At 38.1% G+C, this 15,178-nt stretch overlaps 1 protein-coding gene across 1 annotated transcript in view; it reads left to right on the plus strand.

Moving 5' to 3' along the window:
• Nucleotides 1–15,178, plus strand: part of Stk26 (serine/threonine kinase 26) — a 65,970-nt gene that overhangs the window by 45,228 nt on the left and 5,564 nt on the right. The window contains exons 6-10 of the mRNA XM_031358199.1: nucleotides 6,842–6,898; nucleotides 12,690–12,798; nucleotides 12,888–13,045; nucleotides 13,809–13,994; nucleotides 14,993–15,141. Of these exons, the coding sequence (XP_031214059.1) occupies nucleotides 6,842–6,898; nucleotides 12,690–12,798; nucleotides 12,888–13,045; nucleotides 13,809–13,994; nucleotides 14,993–15,141 (659 nt within the window). The remainder of the gene's footprint in view (nucleotides 1–6,841; nucleotides 6,899–12,689; nucleotides 12,799–12,887; nucleotides 13,046–13,808; nucleotides 13,995–14,992; nucleotides 15,142–15,178) is intronic.

The raw sequence follows: 15,178 nt of genomic DNA on the forward strand, positions 1-15,178 counted from the left end.
TATATATATATATATATATAAATTTTAAAGCAGCAGTGCCATAGTGGCAAAGGTTTTAGTTGTTACTTAAAGGCTTTTTTTATTCACAGTTCTCTTGTAGACAAATGTGCTGCAGCTGTGTGAACTTTTATTTGTAAATGATCATATTTTAAGAATCCTCTCGCTGGGCAGTAGTGGCACACTCCTTTAATCCCAGCACTTGGGAGGCAGAGGTAGGTGGATTTCTGAGTTCGAGAACATCCTGGTCTACAGAGTGAGTTCCAGGACAGCCAGAGCTACATAGAGAAACCCTGTCTTGAAAAACCAAAAAAGAAAAAAAAAATGCTCCCTTCAGCCTAGCCTAGGAACATCCACACACCAGTCACATAAGTAATGACTTCGTTTCTCCATAAGTGCAAACCAATGCTTGATTTTTTCCCCAAATACTGATGGTAAAATGTATTCAGAGCAGCCCATGACAGAAAACTAGTTTGCTAAAGGCTAAAACTGAATTTTTTTTTCAACACCTTTACCAATTATTTATGGAAGTCCTGTAAAGGTTATTTGAAGAACCCTTTTCTTTGTGATAAAACTGTATAAATGCTTTTGCAAGTAAGTGGATATCCATCCAAAACTTAGAACTCTTCTCTGATTTTAAATTACTTCCGTTTTTAGTCGTGTGTGTGTGTGTGTGTGTGTGTGTGTGTGTGTGTGAGAGTGTGTAAGAATGAGATCCAGAGCGTTATACTTACCACTAAGCTAAATCCTATTCCTTAAAGTATAGTCCAGGCTGGCCTTGAACTCGTAATTCTCCTGCTCCTACCCTGTGCAGCTTTTTGATTACCATTGTGAGCCACCCTGGTGGGCTGAGTACTTCACTGAAATTAACCAACTCATTATTTCCCATTTATATTGTCTTAGTGTGATTGCGTAGGCATGCATTTTTATTGTAAACTAAAACCACATCAAATATAATAGGGTTCTGTTTAATGCAGTCAGCATAATTTAAGACCACATCCTGTTAGTACCATGAGGGAATGACTTTGTCAACTGACTTAGATACGTACTTAGGGCTTGTCAGTGCATTTCAGATAGCAGTGGAGTTTGGGAGTCAACTTAATTGAGCAAAACGGGATATGAGGTTTACACTGGATATCATAAATAACCAAGGCTTCACTGTAAGCTGGAGTAAAAGTTACTGCTTTTGAGAGAAAATTGTGTTTTCAAAAACTGTGTGTAGTTGTAGTGATCTCCCTCAGACACGCAAACATTTGCTAGGTCTTCATTTTGACTGAGCTCACTATAGAACTCCATCTTTAAAAACAAGAGTAAAAAACCAGACGAACACATCAGTGTGACCACAATGGTTTCCTTTACTCTTCGTTCACTGTAGGTTGTCTTGACAAAGTTAGTCTTTAAGAAGAGTTCTGCAGTCTGCAAGCCCTTTCCTTCTGACTTCATACTAATTGAAAAATCTTTCATTATTTTCAGATATTTTGTTAGTTTAATGTAAATTTTAAAATGAAGCTCATTCAGGCACTGAATAGAATTTGAATCAAGCCTGTTATTTCCTGCTGAAATTGCCTTTATGCTAAGGGAATATGGCCCCACCCACAGTTCCATATATATTATAACCAGTATGTTTTTTAAAAAAGAATGAAGTAAAATATTTCAGAGTAAATATAGTTCTATTGTCTTTTTTAAAATTAATTTATTTTTTACACTCCATATTTCATTCCCCGCCCCCCATCTACCCTCTTGCTGCTCCATAACCCACACCTCCTCCCCACCCCCTATGTCTCCTCATAGATGCCCCTACTCCCCACCCCACCTGACCTCTAACCTACCTGGAACCTCCAGTCTCTTGAGAGTTAGGTGCATCATCTTTGAATGAACCCAGACCCAGCAGTCCTCTGCTGTATGTGTGTTGGGGGGCTCATATCAGCTGGTGTATGCTGCCTGTTTGGTGGTCCAATGTCTGAGAGATCTCAGGGGTCCAGGTTAGTTGAGACTGCTGGTCCTCCTTCATAATCGTCCTTCTCCTCAGCTTCTTCTAGCTTTCCCCTAATTCATCAACAGGGATCAGCTGCTTCTGTCCATTGGTTGGGTACAACTATCTGCATCTAACTCTTTCAGCTGCTTGTTGGGTCTTCTGGAGTGCAGTCATGCTAGGTCCCTTTTTGTGAGTGCTCCATAGCCTCAGTAATAGTGTCAGACCTTGGGACCTCTCCTTGAGCTGGATCCCACTTTGGGCCTGTCGCTGGACCTTTGTTTCCTCAGGCTCCTCTCCATTTCCATCCCTGTAATTCTTTCAGACAGGAACAATTATGGCTCAGAGTTGTGACTGTGGGATGGCAGCCCCATCTTTCACTTGATGCCCTGTCTTTCTGCTGGAGGTGGGCTCTGTAAGTTCCCTCTCCCTACTGTCGGGCATTTCATCTCGTACGTGCATGGTATATACTCACTAATAAGTGGACATTAGCCAAAAAAGTATAGAACACACAGGATACAGTTCAAAGAACTCAGAAAGGTCAACAAGCTGAAGTGTCCAAGTGAGGATGCCTCAGTCCCACTTGGGAGAGAGAAGAAAGCAATCACAAGTGGGGAGGGAGGGAGGGACCTGGGAGAGAAAGTGGATGGGGGTGGGGAGTGGGGTGGGTAAGCTGATCTGGTATTGGGTGAGAGAAAAGGACTGAAGCCCTGAGGGCCAGCAGAAAGAATGGAAACAGGCAACCTCAGGAAATAGGAGGTTGGGGGGACCCTCCAGAATGCACCAGAGACCTGGGAGGTGAGGGACTCTCAGGAATCAAAGTGTATGGTCTTTTTGTTGTTGTTTTTTTTCACCAAAACTTCCTATGTGATTGCATCTACAATGTGTGCAGTGCCTCTGGAATATTGTTTTATTTGAAAATGTGTGTAGAGTTTTCAGATAAATCTTGATGGTCATTTCTTTTTCCATTGTAAAATGTTGTTTTCTCAAAATAAAAATGACTTTAGGCTTAGCATAATCTATCTCTAAGAAACCCCATATTTCATCAGACATGTATTTATTTAATACCCTACTATGGGTATTCTTCTCATTCACTTCATTCTGCCAACTTCACAATTTAGCCTTCCTCCTCAGCCCCAGGTATATGTTTTAAAATTTTCTCTTGTTACCTACATCTGTTTGACTATATCAAGTACAGTAAATCTATCACTGGGGAAATAGCATTTGAACAACTAGACATATGACTTTGTGGGGCTTGGTTTATAGACAAGGCATTCCCAACTGGAGCAAAATTGTGTAGATGGGATAAAGTTTCAGGCCCTATCCTTCATATGGCTATCTTTACTGTCCTCTGTCATCCTAGAATATCATTCATGCTACATTTTAAAATCATGATTAAAAGTAACACAAACTTACCATTTTAGCTGTTTTTCTGTATTCGTTTTTAACAATGATTTTATTCTTTGAGAAATTAATAGTTTTTCCTTTCCCCTCTCCCAGCTCCCCCCTTCCTCCCTATCCCTACCCATCTTCATATTCTTTCTCTTAAAAATAAAGACAAAACATCGAGTCCAGTTTATGTTGACTGACTATTCCTGAGCATGGCCTGGAACTACCTGGAGGGTAGTTCATATACTCAGCATCCATTTTAAGTATGCCATTTTTACATTATTGCTCAACCAACACTTGGTATCATTGTCAGAATATCTTTGTTAACTGAAACTCTATACCAACATGCAGTAATTCCCTATTGCTGGATTCCCTGTCGATCATTATCCTTGGGCTTATCTCTATGATCTTGGCCGCTCTCGGTACAATAGAATCATACAAAATTTAACCTTTTGTCATTGCCTTATTACATTTATACATTCTAGCTTATGTCATCAGTATAATAGTCTATTGGAATAATTGACCTCCCAGTCACATCAACTTGTATATAGTACAAATAATCCTCATGGTGTGTGTGTGTATGTGTGTGTACGCACTCATGTACAATAGGCATCTTAAGTACTTTTTATATGAGCAAATTTTGACTATGTAGCACCATTTCTCCCCACTTTGTCCAAGTGTCTGATTTAGTAACAATTAATTAGAGTCCACACCAAAGGAAAGCAAAGGAATAAACTTCCTTGATATTCCTTTTTCTTCTGTGCTCCCTGAGGCCTTGCCCTGGGTCAGGCCTGTTTACCAAGAATCTGGATGTATAGAACATCCCATGAAGCTCATCTTTAGAAATGGAGTGACTTAAAGAAGGTAGCCATAAAAATCTGTCAAGTCTCCTGGTTGTCTCAAAGTTCCAGTGAACTTTGCTGCTTGCTGGCAGGATGTTCTATTTTCAGATGTAGAACTTACTTCGTTGTGACTTGAGCAAACTCAGCCCTATACCCTGCTCTCTAAGGTCATGGCTTAAGGTTTCTCTGCATCCATTTTGGTGACAGTTGGAGAGCTTCCACTTTGAACTGGTACAAACAAAATGTCATGCATTGTTTTTTAACTTGAAAAACAGGTGCTTTCATTCATGCAGAACAGCAAAACAGAAGCATATTTTACAAGGATTTTTTTTTTTAAATGTCAGGCACACAGGAAGCATTCTGAGTTCACATGATAGAATAGTTAGTTATTAGGAACATGTTTATGGCAAATGAACAAATCTTCATTTATAAGTCATAAGAATTTTTCTTCCTCTTGAGAACATGTAAAGATGGATCCCATTTGCAGTTGTCAGGTTCTCAGTGTCCAATTGCTAGACATAAATTCAAGTGACATGAATCCCTCCTAAAGCTCCACTTCCTCCCCGACTACTGTGGGTATTCGTTACTTTCCTTTGCTTTCTCAGCTCAAGCTAAACTGATATGACACAAGAGAATAGAAGTCAAGATTACTGGAGGGGGTAAAAACGATGGGAGAAATGCTTTCTCATACATATCCCATATAGAAAGAGCATCAAGAAAAGTATTGATGGGGTTGGGAAGATGGCTCAGCAGGTAAAATGCTTGATGTGCAAGCACCAGGGCCAGAGTTCAGATCCCCACAACCCACGTATAAGCTGGGTAAGTGCCTCTGGCCTGTAATCTCAACCTGCAAGGAAAAGAGACACAGAACCCCTGGAACAAGTTGACAAACCAGACTAGCCAAAAGCGAATCTCAGTGTTCAGTAGAAAAAAGGCTAAGAAACCCACCCCTGTGTATATGGTAGGAAGCAATGTAGGAAGCTATCCAGTATCCACTTCAGTCTCTCCATTCAATATCTGTACATACACAGATACATGGACATAGGCATTATATGATCTTTCATCCTTCCCCATCTCATGAGTCTTCTTTTCCCTGGGAGTCCATTCCTGCCTTGGTAAAGTCCCAGTCTCATGGGAATACTGTACATTTTAAACTGAACTCTTGAAAACTACCCAGTGATCCAGTTATATTAGATTTTTTTTAATCTAACCTTTTTTTTTTTTACAATCCAGATTTTATCCCTCTCCCAGTCCACCCTCCGACTGTTCCACATCCCACACCTCCTCCCTCCATCTCCAAGAGGATGTCTCCACCCCCAACTCCTACCCCACCAGTCCTCCCCACTCCCTGGTGCCTCCAGTCTCTTGAGGGCTAGGTGCATCTTCTCTGACTGAGTCCAAACCCAGGAGTCTTCTGCTGTAGACTATTAAGTCTAGCAGTCTGAGTGTGAGAATGTTGCTCCTACTCGTAGAGCTTTAAGGGATAAAAATAATCCTTGTGTCAGTATCAATGCCTTTATGTTAAAATTGCCTTTGGAAGCACCACCTCCACCCCCCCGCTAGAACATAGATGTTATTTTAATGAGGAAATGCACGTTTCAAAACCTAAATATTGTACTTGGAAATGGGCTCACAAAACACAATTCATTCATCGTGTGACTGCTCTCAGCCTAGTTAGACCAGCCTTTCCACCTCTAGTCAACTCTGTGGTCTCACAGAAAGGTTCAGTGAATGCCATTCATGAAGTACTGTAGAGAAAAGAGTAATTCAAGGTATAGCTGAAAGAAAGAGGAAGTTGTTGATTTCTTTAAAAAGTTTTATTTGGGGGAATGGTGTTTGGTGCTGGAGCTCAAACTCTGTGCCTCATGGGGTCTAGGCAAGCACTCCGTTAATGAGCTGCTTTCCTACTCATCCAATAGAGGTAGACGGTGTGTACATATGTGTGCATGCATGCATGCATGCTTATGTGTGTGAGCATTTGTTTTATAGTGCATTTCTTTATATCTCCTCTATAATCTTTTTTCTTATTCAGCTTACAACGAAGTTAATTTTATCTGCAGTGCTCATATTAAACTACACACTCTGTTTTTGGGGGGTAGTTTTTAGTTAAAGAATTATTCGTTTATTTATTTACTTACTTATTATGTATGTAGTATTTTGCCTGCAGGCATGCCTACAGGCCAGAAGAGGGCACAAGATTTCATTATAGATGGTTGTGAGCCACCATGTAGTTGCTGGGAATTGAACTCAGGATCTCTGAAAGATCAGCCAGTGCTCTTAACCACTGCGCCATCTCTCCAGCCCATGCTTTTCCTTCAGTATTATTCAAGATAATGATTTAAAGTGATTGTTCACTTTCTGGATTTTTAGAAAATTTAGTAATTGTTAAATAATGACAAGTACTGCATGTGTATGGTTAGCTATATTGTTTAGGTAGATTTGAAGAAGGTATAGGCTTAGAATTTGGTGCTTCACTCTGTAATTTTCTGTAGAAAGACAATACATACTCTAGGTTCTCAACAAACATGTTAAAGCCTGTATTTTATGACCAGTACACTGGCTACTATGTAAGATCTACCTATTTCTAGTATGTTATTATGGGCCAGGCATGTAACTATTAAACTGTTTTATGTGTTTACAGGGTTCAAAACTATGGATAATAATGGAATACCTAGGTGGAGGTTCAGCATTGGATCTTGTGAGTACTTTAAAATAATTATATATAGCATAACACACATGTATAAAGTTATTTACCTCTGTAGGTATGTAAGCAGTATTAGGGTAAGATGTTCAATTTTAACTCTACTTGGAGGGGACTTAAGGTGCACAAACTGTATTACAGGTTATTACTGTTATTACTGTTGACAGTCTTAATCTATATAAGAAATACAAATATCTCAGTAAAATAAAGTCCAGAAATTTAGAGCGATTATGTCCCAATGTCAGTTTGGCACTTTTATGCTTTCCTTAATATTGAGTATATTTGGATTAAAAAAAAATACGTATATGGGATAGAGAGATGACTCACTGGTTAAGTGCACTGGCTGTTCTTCCAGAGGACCCAAGTTTGATTCCCAACACCCATATAACAGCTCATAAATATCCATTTTCAGGGAATCTAATACCTTTTTCTGGACTCCACAGACCCTAAACACATAAATGGCACACAGACCAATATGCAGACAAAATAAGTATATACATAAAATAATATAAAAAAGAAAAACTTTAAAATACATCAAGATAACTGTCACTAACAATGATCATAAGCCTAAGATTTTAGTCTTTGAAAATTTATGAGTCAATATTCTAACCCCGCCCCAACATGATGGTATTAGGAAATATAATTAAGCCATGAGAATGGAGCCTTCAGGAATGACAATAGTGTATTTATCAAAAGAGTCTCAGGAGTACATTCTAGCTTTACTTTTATTATTATATGAGGATACAATGACAAGAAACATCTGTAAACTAGAAATGTCTTCCCAGAGATGTTCATCTGCTTAGATTCTTTAGCACATGGAACTGGGAAATTGGTGTTTGCTATTTAATTCAGCCCATGATGCTCTGTTAGAGTAGCCTGGGGTGACCAAGACTGATATGAGGATTTTAATCCTGTTGTCCTGTAGAAATGGCTTTCTATAGACATTTTTCTTCTTTTCAGTAGGTCATTTGAAAATGTGGTGTTTTTTTTTTTGGTTGTTAAAGTAACTGAAAAGTATTATTGTGATTTTTACTTTGTAAAATATCTATCTATATATCTATCTATCTATCTATCTATCTATCTATCTATTATATTATAAGGGTGGAGAAGGGATGCATACAGTCCATGGTGCCCATAGGAATGTCAGAAGACAATTTATACAAGTATGCTCTCTCCTCTTACTGTATGGGTTCTGGGATTCAACCTTAGCTCATTAGGCTTGGTGGCAAGTGCCTTTACTCACTGATCTAGCTGCTAGCCTATTTTTCTAGACAGATGTTTACAGTGCTAAAATCTGGTGGTGTGCAGAAAAAAAGGAAAACATGTTCACATGGGAAATGTCTCTGAGAAAAACTGGTTTTCCTAAGTTGTTGTGATGGCGTCTTTAATATTGCATGAGATATTTGTTTATTTTTATTTATTTTTAAAATTTTTGAGCTCCAGATGCCCTGTATCTCATAATTTTTCTGCCTTAGCCTCCAGACTGTTCCACCTTGATTTGAGGCAGGATCTCCAAACCCTCCCATATGCCCATTCTTACTCTTTTCCAGTTCATGGCCTCTTTTGTTATTAATTGTTGTTATATGCATATATGTATATAAGTATGTCTTACTAAATACAATTTCCAACTACTACCACTTTCAATTTCTTCACTATTTAAAAATTTGAATTGTAGAATTCTTGTCCTATCTAGATTAGGTATTTAAATTCCAAAGTATTTTACATCTTTGAGACAATAGGAAATGAAATGAAAAATCCCTGTTTTTTTCCTCAGCACTTTTGCTATTGTTATATATATTGGATGTTGATTTTTGTAAATAGATTTATATCCTGCCTCAAAAGTTATAGGGCTGGAATGATGTCTCAGTAGTTAAGAGCACTATGTGTTTTTCTAGAAGACCTGAGTTCAATTCCCAGCACCCACATGGCAAGTCATAACTGTTTGTAACTCCAGTTCCAGGGGATCCAACATCTCCACACAAACATGCATGCAGGCAAAACACCAAAGCCCACAAAATAAAAAATAAGAGGCCTCACACCTGACTGCCAGTGACTTAAAACTATAGATAATATAATGACTAGAAATCTGTCTAAGAGATTTTTTTGTAGTGTGTGGGGAGGTGATCCATAGTTAAATTATTCAAATGAAATGATAATTAAACTCAGTGGAGACCCTCACCTCCTAGGAACTCATGGTAGCTTATGCAGTTGCCCAGTTTGGTAATCCTTCCTTGACTTTTATCTTATAGCTTGAGTTTAATCTTTTATGCATTCTCTTTTTGAAATTAAATGATCCTATTTCTATAGCATGGGGTCTTACAGCTGTGCTACTCTACGGTTTGCATTTCTTTTTTTTCTCTTTCTTTTTATTTTATGTGTGAATGCCATATCTGCATGTACACCTTCATTACAGAAGAGGGCATCAGATCCCATTGCAGATGGTTGTGAGCCACCATGTAGTTGCTGGGAATTGAATTCAGGACCTCTGGAAGAGCAGTCAGTGCTCTTAACCACTGAGCCATCTCTCCAGCCCCGCTTCCAATTCTTAAATATTGATAGCACTTTATTAATCCACCACTTGCTTTATTGGGTCCCCTAAGATAGTCTTTCCTCCAGTTCATAGGCATTAGGAAAGCTATAATCTGTAATAGTAATGTTACTCATGGACTGCTGGCCCAATCCCAGCTAGCAACCCTAATCTGTATCCAGTACTAATAGTTTGCTCAGTTTAATGTTATGTCCAAGTGAAAGAGATATATTTTCTCTATCTCATGTTGCTATCTATCTCTATATAATTAGACAAATGGCAATTAATATATGCTTAATGAATTAAAATATTGCCACTACCATATTGGTTTAAAGTCTAGTGACCTAATTCCAGTTCTACTAAATGGCTGCCTAATACTGAGCATCTCAGTCACTCTGTGACTTAATTTCCTCAAATGTTAAATGAAGAAAATGGGTTAGCAATGTATAGGTCTGCTTTACTAGCTAAAAATATTCACAATAGTGTGATTTAATTATGAAGCATAGGAGTCACTGGGACAACGTGTTCCCTTTCCATGTATATTCATAGATAGATGAATGCAATCATTCTGGGAATCTAAGAATTTGTTGTAGAGTAGCAAGAGAAAACAAGATGGTTGCTGAGTGGAGTGTTTCTCAATTCTAACTGATACCCGACTAGTAGAATAACATGAGACTATGAATTGCATTGTGTGTTGCGATTATATAGTGTACATCTGATTCGTTGTAGATAAACAGACTTTGGCCATATTAGTGCGATTTTATTGAATTTATTACTTACTGCTTCTTTCTCAAACATTTATAGTGTCTTGCACAAAGGCATATGTTGGGATAAATAGGCTAAAGTGTACACACCATGCAAAGTCTGGGACAGTATGCTAGTTATAAAACCCAGTCCACTGTAGCATGCTGCCTTAGGGGCTGGCAGGAAGTGAAAGGAATGTAGGTAAAATCTATAAACCCACAAGTACAGGGTCATTAAAGGAGCAATTGTCCCTCTTTTGCATATCCTTACTCTCAAACCCAGGCAGATTATACAAAGCAGGTATGTTGCCCGGGGCAGAGACTTAGAGCACTGCAGAGAAGTTTCAGTTAAGCATTCCAAGGAAATGTAGTCTAAGACCTTGGCATAATCTCTCCAAAGGTTGTTTTTAAAATTTGAAAAAGCAAAACTATGCAAAACAAACAAAACTTCCATCTTATAGTCTATGTGACATCCCTGCTATTTCCAACTCCCTTAGTTCTCCTTTTCTCACAACTACCAGCATATTATGAAGCATGTGCACTACAGATTTGAGGTCATTTTTGGTATGGTGATGGGCCAGAAAAACCCAACTGCATCTACCATCCCATCTCCATTCCCCCGTAATCTTTGCCCGTCCCCTTTCAGCTAAAGTTTAACTTTGAATCATCATCTAATCTTTAAATATATCAGATATGGTAATAAATCTTTAAGACCGTTTTTGTTGTTCTTACTGAAATGTTTTAAATTTCCTATATTAGGCTATGAATTGAGCTATCTATTCCACACTTAGAAATCCTTCAAAATGATAGTGAGTTCTCTTAAATTGTCATTGTCCAGTTTCTTAAGTAATGAAGAGTATGCCTCTGGCCCTACCAATGTTTTATGATCATGTACTAAATTTCTGTCTTAACTCATATGATATATATCCTTCAGTTTTTTGGTAATTCCACAGAATTTCTTTGCCAGTCTCATTTTCACCTTTGGAATCACGTTAATTACTAACCTTTAAATTAAAAAAAAAATGAGGTGGAAGCTGATAGATTTGAAAGTCAATAGATAATGTTACCTAGCAAAGAAATCTATTGAATTACAGAGATCCCTGGAGTATACGGTATACCCAGACTACTCTTAATAGCAAATGGTGAAACCAAAGTACCAGGTCTAATTTAGGCTGTTACATTTTGACATGAAAGTGCCCTTTATTCGGAATAAATATGCCATTCATGGAAAGATGAAATACACAAGGCGCCAAAGAGCTGTGACTCCCTCCCAGAATCCTCCCAGTGTGAGGCAGGATAGGCAATGTTTGATTTGTACCACCTCTCCCCTCCTTCCAGCAAACAGAACTCTACCTCGCCTCTGACTTTTGCTTCCCACCCTTTCCTGTAATAATACTGTACAGTCCACCATTTGTGCTTTATGAGGTACCAGAATTTTAAAATGACCATTTATTTTAAAGAGAGATTTTTGTGTATTCCATTACAAGTTCTCCTGAAACCTAATGATTTCTTTCTTTGACTTCCAGTTGGGGTGACTGGCTTTGCCACAGGGGTGGGGAAAGAAAGGGAAGTGTGTTACATTTATTTGAAAAAATATTATTCCTCCATGGTTTAATTTTTTTTTTTTACAATGAGAGTCTGAATAGTTTAGTTATTATATTCCTGGCTGAATTTAAATTAGGAGTGTCTGATTGAAAAACCAGTTAATATGTAGTGAGTGTTTAAAAGCAATTGCAGAATTTAAGTAGCTGATTTCTTTGTGTTTTGGCATTCTTATTTTACACAGTCTTTATGCATAGTAAAGCGTGACAAAAGGAGCCACCACACATGTATATTATACATCCAGTGCATTCCCTCCATTACCCCTATCTCCCTGCTCTTTAGTCCTCCTCTTAGTCCCCTGTAGAGTTTTACTCCTTAAGTAGCAGATTCCCTTTTTCCCATGTGATAGCCATTCTAATATCATTTCCACATATTAAATCTGGGATGTAAATCTTCGAACCCCCAGAATTTGGAGCTAGTATCTTGGTAAAAGTAGTTATCTGATCTTTGAAGGCAACGTGTGTATGTGGGTGGCTTGTTTTTAGACAGATCTCATATAACCCAGGCTCTCTTGTAGACCAGGGTAGCCTCAGACTGTCTACATAGCCAGAGATGAAGTTCAACTTCTGCCTTTCCTGCATCCATCTCCCAAGTGCTGGAATTACAGGCATGTGCCTCCACACCCAGTTTATGGGTGTTGATCTAACTCAGGGTTTTGCTCATGTTACGGATGAACTCTACCAGCTGAGCTGTATCCTGAGCCCACAAATAATCATTAAAATCCTCTACAGCTATTTGACATGACTCTGTTATTGTCTTTTTCCCTTTTAAGTTTTTCTCCTCATAAGTTCAAATGTTGGTTTAATAGGCTACTTCAGGTAACTAAATGATCTCTATGTTTCAAAAATACCAATTTTGAATTTTATTTTTCCAAATTTGAAAATGTGAGTGAATATGCATGTATTTTGTCCTTAAGCTGCGTGCTGGTCCATTTGATGAGTTCCAGATTGCCACCATGCTCAAGGAGATTTTGAAAGGTCTGGACTATCTACATTCTGAAAAGAAAATTCACCGAGACATTAAAGGTATACAAAAGTCAAACAGAAATCTCAGAAAAACAGATACATTTTGGGGAGACTGAGAGATACTCATTTTGTTTTTCTTTGCCCCCTAGCTGCCAATGTCTTGCTTTCAGAACAAGGTGATGTTAAACTGGCTGACTTTGGTGTTGCTGGCCAGCTGACAGATACACAAATCAAAAGAAATACCTTTGTAGGAACTCCATTTTGGATGGCTCCTGAAGTTATTCAACAGTCAGCTTATGACTCTAAAGTAAAGTATTCCCTATATAGATGGAGTTAATTACATATCGCCTCATTAATACCCTTTTTAATTTTGCCTTCCCTTACAAGTGCTTCTAAAAGTAGAGTTCTATCGTACTTTGTTTCTTGATGGTAAATGCCATTAGTGTTGATAATATTTGAACTCTATTTATTTCAATGGCTTTTTCATTCTACTTGGAATGAAATCTGGAGTCCTTACAGTGACAGACGTACAGGGATCCATATGATCTTGCCATTGTCTGCCTTTCCAACCTTGTCTTCTACCACTGTCATCTGTACTCTTTTTGCTTCAGCCCTCGTGGCCTCACTTTGACCTCAGGACCTTTCTCTTGCTTTCCCCTGTGTCTGGAATAGCCTTGCTCCCAGTGAGCTCTCTGTAAGCATTCTCTGCACAGAAATGTCTCTTCCAACCATCTTGCATCAACATGGCGCTCCTTTCCCTGCTTTGGTCATTATTCCCTTACTCTGCTTTCTTGTTTCCCCATAGAGCTTAGTCCCATATGGCCTTATGTCATTCATTTATCTGTCCCTCTTATTAGAACAGGAGCCTGTTGAAGGCAAGGACTTTCATCTGGTTTATTGAGCACTCCAGTCGTGTTGTTACAAAGCATGAGATTTAAATTTTTAATTCATGACTTCCATTAATTAAAATTATAATTCACTGCATTTCTTGAGATACAGGGTTTTGGGGGCAGCATCCTACAATGAAGTTTCAAGGTGATGAACAGTTTTTGTTATTGATTCCTTTTTAGGCTGACATCTGGTCCTTGGGAATTACTGCTATTGAACTTGCCAAGGGAGAGCCTCCAAATTCTGACATGCACCCAATGAGAGTGCTGTTTCTTATTCCAAAAAACAATCCCCCAACTCTCGTTGGAGACTTTACTAAGTCTTTCAAGGAGTTTATTGATGCTTGCCTGAATAAAGATCCATCATTTGTGAGTATACATTGTTATTACCACTGTTGGTTTTCTATTCTTCCATCTACTGCTAACAAAGGTGGCTTTTCCTGTGGTGGAGAAAAACATCTGCAGACCATCCAAGAAGCTGTTTTTTCTTTCTTCTGTATTGCTAATTCCACTCTGTTCTTTACCAGATCTTTGTCCTTTTTTTTTCTCCTCCCTTACTACATCTTTTTAGTCCCCAGGTATCTGTTGATTTTCTATTTCAAGGAGAAAATTGGAGGAAATAGTTCATGTTTTATTACTTACCTATTAAAGTACATGTATACATGTGTTAGCAATGGAATTGACTAATTGTATTATAGTTGTTTGAGTGTTAAAAATAAAATTTCTTTTCATTCCTGGTGACTACGAATTGCACTAGCACTGCCTAAGATTGATGTAACTCTTTTTATGTTGACAATAAACAGTCTACTATTAATGAAATACTGACAGGAGCATATTCCCCACAGCACTTTGTGTTTGTATTTATATAAATAAAAATTAATGTTTGATAGAAAAGTGTATACTGAGATATGGGCAGACAATGGCAAATTAGGGTTTCATGAGATGTACAGATGATAACAAAATTACAGGAATTTTGCTCATTTGCATGAATTTTTAAAAATTACAGTCAATGTGATAAAAGTGTCTTAAATTGTTGTTTTGACGTTTTTTAGATGTTTACTTTCTAAGTCCTCTATTTCTGAGAAGGCTTTGCCTCCTTGGATGCTGGTGTGTATCTTAGCTTCTGTCTACTGTGCATTAACCAACTAGGTATCTGAAATGCTGAATGGAATGCAGTTACCTTGAGCCACTTCCAGAAATTAGAATTGTCTGTTCTCCCCTTCCATTGTCATTGTCCTCATGTATATAAAACATGATTTTTATAGATTTCAGTTTACTACGCCAATTGGCATTTTACCACCTATCTTAATCCCGAAGTTCCCCGACATAGTCATACATCCTTTATTTTTTCTGTGCTCGTGCCTTAGCGTCCTACAGCTAAAGAACTTTTGAAGCATAAGTTCATCGTAAAAAATTCCAAGAAGACTTCTTATCTGACTGAATTAATCGATCGGTTTAAGAGATGGAAGGCAGAAGGCCACAGTGATGAGGAGTCTGACTCGGAGGGCTCTGACTCGTATGTAAAAATTACTGCAGGGTTTTTTTTTTTTTTT

Source organism: Mastomys coucha, chromosome X, assembly GCF_008632895.1.
Source record: "Mastomys coucha isolate ucsf_1 chromosome X, UCSF_Mcou_1, whole genome shotgun sequence".
In the NCBI taxonomy this organism is placed as follows: Eukaryota; Metazoa; Chordata; class Mammalia; order Rodentia; family Muridae; genus Mastomys; species Mastomys coucha.